This window comes from Herpailurus yagouaroundi, unplaced genomic scaffold (genome assembly GCF_014898765.1).
Source record: "Herpailurus yagouaroundi ecotype Mexico unplaced genomic scaffold, PumYag 248, whole genome shotgun sequence".
Taxonomy (NCBI): domain Eukaryota; kingdom Metazoa; phylum Chordata; class Mammalia; order Carnivora; family Felidae; genus Herpailurus; species Herpailurus yagouaroundi.
Genome location: NW_024412465.1, coordinates 3,192,958 through 3,201,253, shown reverse-complemented (window position 1 = coordinate 3,201,253; position 8,296 = coordinate 3,192,958). Strand labels below are relative to the sequence as shown.

The following is an 8,296-nucleotide window of genomic DNA, read 5'->3' as shown; positions in this document are numbered from 1 at the left end:
CCTGGGGGCTCTCCTGAATGTTAATTAAAAGGATAAGAAACAGCCAGATGCACTTGTGAGGACTTGGCCAATTTGCTCTCCACGGGCCCGGGAGGCACGTTCTGCCTCTTGCGTTTTACTCACAATTTCTTGCTGTCACCCGAAGATTGACTCAAACAAGGCTGTTTGGATGCGGGAGGGCATTATTATGTCAAACTCAATGCCAAACCCAGCACCATAAGAACGGGCAGTGATAACAGTAATAAATCCAAGTGCTCCAATTCAGGAACCTTCAGGAAACATCATCATCCCCGTCTGGGGCTTCCTTCTCCAACGTCAGGCAGAACTCCCCCCGTGGGTCGCCCAAGAATCATGCACTGGGAGGAACTGTGCGAAGCTGACCCGTTACAGGTTGAGTGTGTCCATTTGTCTGATGTACCGCGTAGCTTTTAAAATGAAAACAGCAGTCAAAGGGGTAGGAAAAGTAAATAACATAGGCCACCTACAAAAAAAGGATGGACGCGTAATTATTTGCACAAAGCATTAGAAAATACTGTGATATTTTATTATTAAAAATGCTGCTGAAAAGTTTATACATATGTGTCCAGCCATATATATCTTCTATCATTACTTAAGGCAAAATCAAAAACAAAATTTCAAAATCATAACCCAAGAAACCATTAAACCCTGCGTGCCTGTCAAGGTCAAGGATAAAAGCCTAGGAAAGTTTTTTTTTTTTTAACTTATTTTCTTTTTCTCATTTTTTTTCTCATTTTTCTCTTTTTTATAGATAGCAAGTATATTTTATTCTCATAGAACTCTATGAAGATTCTATAACTTCTTTCCATGTAGAAATAAGATATCATTTAACGTGTATTAAATTTCTTTTGATCATATCCTCTGGAAAAGCTATTCACTTAACAAGAACTCTTTTTTTTTTTTCCTTATCCAAATGTCACAAGCCTGATACATTACTGTGCATATTGCTAGCAGAAGACAATTGGAAATACTAAACAAATATTGGAATTCACATTACAAACATACCAGACCCACACTGATGCCAAGCATCACCTCTCGGGTAGTTGTATGGAGAGTCTATTTGCCGTACCCCGCTGGGGGTAATACATAGCTTGCAGAAATGACCTGACAATACCTTTAGAAAAGGATGAACTGGGGACAGAACTTGTACCCGTGACACGTCTAGCTGCAGGAAAGGATTGTTGGTTGGCCATGTGCAAAGTGGGGATTATAATAGTTCACATATGTATATACAGAGACCCACTGTCAAATCTTAACCCAGATGGACGACAGAATTTATCGTGGGACTTCTATGCACCTGTAAGAACTGTCTTTTGCTAAAGGGCGTTTTCGAAGACGTTGGTATCGATCGTTACTGTTTTAGTGTAGGGGTTCAGTACTCGAGCGTTGTGCCAAGGGGCAAGGACGCTGGACTTATCTTGTGGAGCATCCCCAACGTAGCAATGACTTGTAAGCCTCGCTTTCTGAAATAACCATAGTCAAGCCCAGAGACAGGATTTTCAAACATCTTTGGCTGCTACTTCCTGATGTTGCAATAACTCTTGAAAGACAAACTATAAAGTAACCATTGTTCTTTTCCCTTCCACCGTAGGAAACTCAAAATATTCCTTCAGATAAAATTAAAAGGACAATGGGAATGTGAGGAGGTGTTGGGGGCAAATGTCCAGTCCCCAGCTTGCCAATTTTAAGTGGGGCGAGTAATTTCCGTAACTTATCTTGACAGCGAAGGCGACCCTAACTTTGCAGAAAAACCCATGCAGAGGGCTTTTCACGTTCTGTCCTTTCACGTGGGTTTGTTCTCTCCCCGTACGATTCATTGACCAGTGACTGATACACAAGTCTCACAGTACTTTAGACAAGCATATGTGTTATCCCATAAACGATGTAAAGAATAAAAAAAAAAAAAATCTTGCTTCCTGATAAATAAGGGACTTACTGCTTAAAGAAAAAACAGGAAACACACATGCCCTCCTTCAATCTGATTAGCTAAGCTGAGCAGGTAGCCCGGCACCCACAGCCCTTTCTGCAGCTGCTGGGGAACACTGAGCCGTATTTACCCGGCGGGGCATGGCCCCACCCCCACTAAAGGCAAGCTTTCTTTCCTTTTTGGCAGGACCCCTGGGGGTGGGCAGCAGGTCTCCCTAAACGTATTCAAAGAACCACAACCACAGACCAAGACTTGTATTTTGTTTTTTTGTTCCTGCAGTGTCTCTGTGTGTGTGTGTTTCTAATTCAGCAAGCTTTACATAAACTCCACGCTGGGGATGGGGGATCCATCTAGGTGGTGCAACTCCATGGAGGCTAACACACACAAAAATAAAAGTTTGCTAACACAACGGTCGGTCTCCTAACAATGCTGTCGCATGCATCCCAGAAAGGGGGGTGAAGAGCCCCACCACACAGACAGTCTGGGTCCGCTGTGTGACACCACATCGTCCTACAAATGAAATGCGTTAGAAAACCCCACGTGTTTGCTTACCACGAGGAATTAAGAACATCCTCCTGTGTCCTGGAGGAAACAGAGGTGAATGACTAATGTGTATATATATATATTTATATACATACAGACCACAATGGAAAGCACAATCTTGCTAAAAGGTCTTTCAAACTGAAAACACCAATAAAAGCTTTTTTTGTTGGTTGTTTTTTTTTCCTTTCTCTGTGTGTCTTTTTGTTGAAACTCACAGCTATATACATTTGTTTTTTCTTTTTTTTTTTTTTTTACAAAGTTTCTTAAATATAGTTCAGGCTGGCGAAACACCTCTTTGCACAGAACTATACATATGTTACTGCATAGTCGGCTCTTGTAATAATAAAATTCTACTTCTCCTTCTGTCTGGATGATAGCTCCATGCACTGGGTAAAATCCCACAGACTCGTCCTTCCCTTAAGTAGAGCCATCCGTCGTATGGCACATATTGTATTTTTCAACTGTTAATTAAAAATTTTTTTTTTCTTAAGTGTCCCTGGCTGAGTCCCCAAAGTGTCAGCTTCTATGGTTAACACGGGAAGCATCCAGGTCCTGGAGACGGTGATGTCCTAGCCGAACTAAACGTTCTCTGGAGAGGTGGAGATCTTAAAGCAGTATTGTAACAGCAATGTATACTTTTTCACATTTCATAGGGTCAGAAGTAGATCTTGTCGTACTGGGAAATGCCAATGGGATGGGTCTACAGGGACACGATGGTGGCCCTGTTCTTTTTGTCTTATGTCAGTGGGATGACCCACACTCCTCGTGGGCACACGTTGCTTCTCTCTTTCTCCCTCTCTCCAGTGGGAAGGAGCAGATGTAGCGGAAAGGAACAGCAAAGCTATACTCTAGTGGTCGAGTGTCCGTGGGGGAGATTGGTACTGTTTTGTCCTCCGCTGAAGGTGTTGAATGTGTGCAAAGGCTGCATGCCCGTCAGTGTGTTTGGGATCATGGTGATGGTATTTGGTGTCATGAGTGGGATGTCATCTGGAGACCTGCGCAGCGTCAGGGTGTAGTCTGGAGGACAGGTGAGCCTCAGCGTGTCGTGAGCCTGCAGGGACTCACACTCGTGGTCATGTTCCAGCTGCTTCATCTGCAGGGACATGATCTCTTCGTTCTGGATGTGAGCGATGTCGTTTGTGGTATTCCTCTGGGGACTGGGGCGCCTGTGGGTCTCGTGGCGTCTCTTGTCCTTCTTGTAGTACAGAGCCGCAAATGCCAGAATGTTGAGGAAGAGCAGGGAGGCCCCCACGGCGATGGTGACGCTCAGTTCAGTGGAATAATCCCGTTTGGTTTCGATGAGGACGGTTGTGTCCTCGGGCCCCGTCTTATGAGGGTCCTTGGAGTGTTTGGGGTTGTTGGCGGGAGTGATGGCTGGGCGTTTGGTCGTGGGCCATATCTTGGCGGGAGACCGCCGGGTTCCATAGGGGAAGGAGGTCATGTCGGGAGGAGGGACCTTCGTGGTTGTTGACACGTACTGGAATATCTCATTCAGGTTGTGCAGGTGGGGAACCAGTTCCAGCCAGAAAGCCACCTTGGTAGCTCGGTAGTGATCCCTCACTCTGGGCTTCAGGCCAATATGTAGATAGAGCTGGTCTTTGGGGTTATACTTGGACCAGGCCACTTCCTCAAAGCGATTGGGTTTTGTATGAATGAACTTGGTGTCCTGAGGAACAGGCTGATTTGGGTCACTGGGGACAGAAGGAAGAGAAAAGAGGGAAAAAAAGGTCACACCCTTCAACATGTGACAAGTAAATCTCGCCATCAAACAAAACAGGGAATTAGGACCATTTAATTGAGCTCACCAAGACCTGTTTATGAACGCCAAGTACTCAAATAGCAACGGACACACTGTGGTTTAATTCAACCATGGCTACCATTTTGTATTTTCCTTAAAGTCTTCTCTTCCTTTTATTTTAAAAATAATTCCTGGTGGCAGAGGTCTGGCATTTTCATAACATTTCTACTATTTTTTAAAATGCATCAAATGATCTTCAAAAATAAAAAAAAAAAGTAAGAAAAAAATGGGTGTAAGAAATTTTTTCAGTATTTCAAGTTTAGCTACTCTTGAGCCATAAATCTCAACCAAGGCGTGTTGTCCACACAGGGACATTTGGCAATGTCTGGGGACATATTTGGTTGTCATGTGTGGACTGTACTGCCATGAATGAGTAGAGGGCACAAACATCAATAGTATTGAGGTTGAGAAATCCTGATTTAGAGGCAATTGTTCAAAAAGTAGGCATTTTCTTTCTTGCACCAGGGTGGCTTCTGAGGTGGACAAACACATACCGAAGTTTTAAGAACTAAAATTGTGTTAAAAATCAAATAAAAATAGGACTTGCCGTTGCAAAATGTGAAGACACGGTGAAATGAAGGCACCACGAGTTTGCTGTCTTTTTGAAAGAGGAATAGTTGAATATTTGAAAACCTTTCCAAGACTGAGCCACGTAAATATCAAATAACATTCCATTAATTCTAAGAACGGTGATAAGATCACAGCTTTACATATGGTGAAGCTAACATGTTTAGGAGAAGTAAAACACAGTGCAAGAAATTGAGAGTTTCTGTAGATGTTAAGTGTGCCAGGCCAACTCTGAGCCCAAGAATTGTCTTGTTATTTACATAAATGGGCACAGGCAGAAAGGGAATCACCAAAATTAAAGGGAAATCCAGAAAACATGGTACTTTAAACATCTTTGCCACCAATTCTTTTACTATAACCAAGAACCTCCCCAAAATATCATATTCTCATTTCTTCCATCTATTTTTACGGCTGGCAAAGTGAAGTGTAAAACATATTTCATCTTAATGTTTATTTGTTTTGAAAATTTTGAGGTCACGCACAGTAAAAGATCACCTAGTAGACAACACTGAGCGTTCAGACGTCAGGGACAAGCCAGAGCAAGTTGGGGTGTGCACACACAGATCTGGCTCTTCTCACTTCTGTTTTCCATGGAGCAACGTTCCGGCAGCATGGACAAAGCTGCCTCTAGCCACTGCCTATATGCTCACATGCGAGAACACTGGCCAGAAGTCCTACCCGAAAGTCCCGAGTCCACACACGACCGTGCATCGTGCAGGATGCAAACGATACCCTGGCCAACTGGTGCATGCAGCCTTTGCTAAAGGAAGGACATCTGCCCTCAGTCTGAGGCTGTCAAAATCATCTCCAGGCATTAAGCTCTGAGGCTCTCCCTCATTACAGCTGCGAAATCTTGCGCAAATTTCTGAAGCCTCTCTGGGCCTAATCATCCTCATCTACAGAATGGGTGACGATACTGGGATTAGAAGTTATTGATGGAGGCTCAATAATCATAACAAAATTTTTGGAAAATAGTTACAGCCTAGTAAATATTATCCCCTTCGGCCAATATACAAAGGAGAATGCCTAAAAATTGCTTAGGGAGGGAGAGAGGACTGTAAAGTAATATACTGTAATACCCACAGCATGTACAGGGTACCATATCCTGCATATAGTATATGCCATATAAAAGTATACTGTTTACCACCGTATATATGGTATGCTATACATTGTAAATAATATACATCATAGCATGTATATTACATGGTACATAGTGCACATCACAGTATATTATATTACATACTGTATGTATTGAATACTACAGTATATACAGTATAGTAGATACTTCATATAGCATATATTGTATACCACAGGATTTATGCTATATACTATATGTTATATCCAGTATATCCTTCATAAAAGTATAATGTAGAATATATACTCTGTGAAAGTATACTATATATCATAGTATATACTGCATAATGTACACTATATATATGGATATCTATATCACTAGATATATAGCTATATATAGATACATATAATTATATGTAAATATAACTATATGCACGGCATACAGAAAAAGAAATTTCACTACTTAACTGAGTGCACACTCACTTTTATTTTACTCATGGGATCAAGAAAAAAGAATACAAATTTGTAGATCCTAATGCATGAGTTTTCTTTTTTATCTGTTCATTTATAAACATTAATATATTTAAAATCTTTTTATCTGATTTTTAAAAATACTTGCATGTTTCAGAAACATGTTAGATTCAATATAGCACCTCATGTTTCTTTTATTTGAGTCTTCTGAAATAAATTTTTGAAAAAATTCCCATTTAATTGGAATGTGCCATGGAAACTTTTGTCACCGATTTTTATTTTCTAAAAGCAAGGAAAGGTGGTAAGGATTCCTACTCTTTTTCCATTGATCTGATTTCACTGAATTGGGTCTATTAGCTGTGTGGACCTTTTATTCAGCAGAGGGCATCTAGGAAAAAGAGTATTCTGTTCATGTTGGATATTGGACTCTTTTTGATGAAATTCGGTGTGCATTTGAAAGGTAAAGAAACACATTTATTTTGTTCTCAACGAATAGAGCAGAGGATTTTGAAAATCCAGATAAGTAAGCTTTAGCCTGATACAATCTATCTATTAAAGTTCTTGGAGGTGCACGGTCAGAAGCCTTAAACCAAGATAAACTCGCAGAGCTTATGAAAGTCCATCAGTTTCCCTTGTCAAACACTCCAAAGACAGCAAGACCTCTAAGTGGGACACCAGTGTCTTTCTAGACTTGACCTCCGCATATGGCATGTTTTAATTTCCATGAGTAAAAGATCGTGATGATTAAGGATAAAAGCAATGGACGTATCTTCTCTCCCTAGTGAAAACCTCAATGCTACCTGCATCCACATTTCCCAGCACCTGAGACACACATTTTCACCCGTCACAATTTATTTGAGACATCATCTTGGCGGAGGATAGTCAAGTGCATTTCTAAGCCCTTGGGAGCCACGTTATTTGCTAGAGATAGGTAATATGATTCCTGTAGAAACACCAGTAAACTCTCTGATGGGCTCCTTTTGATGACGCAAGATTCTCCTCACATCTAGCATAACGTAGTACCTGGTATTCGTTACCAGACGTCTAAGAAGAAGGCTACCACGTGCACCTACACAGCAGGTCAAGATGTTCATTCACTCTGCTTACAATGCTTTTTGGCCGTAAAGGTCATTTTAAGACCAGACACGGGCTGCAGTTCTCTCTAAGCCATGCACCCTAAGGGCCTCTTGAGTTTTCGCAAAGGTTGAAAATAAATTCATCACAGGATACCAACAACGTCAACAGTCAAGATAGCATCTCATTAGACCTACACCGAGAGCCTTGGTCCTGAGACCAAGTCAAAAAATTGAAATCTGTGTTGGTTGCATTTGCCGTGCCAGAATTATCTTTGCATTATCTGAACTCCAATGGCATTTAAGTAAGGCCCTCGATGGACAATGCATCATCTGGTTCCTTAAAGTGCTGATTGTTGCAACATGTCCTACAGAGACCAACTTTTCTTTGGTGTCCCCACAAAAGAGTTCAGGCTGAATCGGTGTTTGATCCACAAGCACCTGGATTCTATGGACCAGTCAGGGCTCGCATTCCCAAAGAGATTTTCTATGACACAGGTTGTAATTCTTTCTAAGCCTTTGTAAACCTTGGGATTAGTTTTCATTTTTCCTTGACATTGCTTTTCATTGAGCAAAACTTTCCACATCAGCTTTACTTATTGTTTTGGCCTATGTTGTTCTTTTCCAGCACTGTTTCGGTTGAGTCTTCTTTTTTTATTTTTAACATTTATTTTTGAGAGAAAGAGAGTGTGAGCAGGGGAGAGGCAGAGAGAGAGAGAGAGAGAGAGAGAGAGAGAGAGAGAGAGAGAGAGGCAAGGGAGGGGCAGAGAGAGAGGGACATACAGAATCGGAAGCAGGCTCCAGGCTCTGAGCTGTCAGCACAGA

The 8,296-nt window shown here is 41.6% G+C and overlaps 1 protein-coding gene across 5 annotated transcripts in view; it reads right to left on the bottom strand.

Moving 5' to 3' along the window:
• Positions 1-506: 506 nt before the first annotated feature.
• NLGN4X (neuroligin 4 X-linked) overlaps positions 507-8,296 on the bottom strand; it is a 334,832-nt gene continuing 327,042 nt past the window's right edge. For all 5 annotated transcript variants that reach the window (XM_040460135.1, XM_040460138.1, XM_040460140.1 and 2 more), the window contains one exon: positions 507-4,179. In XM_040460135.1, coding sequence (XP_040316069.1) covers positions 3,330-4,179 — 850 coding nt within the window. In that variant the 3' untranslated portion in view covers positions 507-3,329. The remainder of the gene's footprint in view (positions 4,180-8,296) is intronic.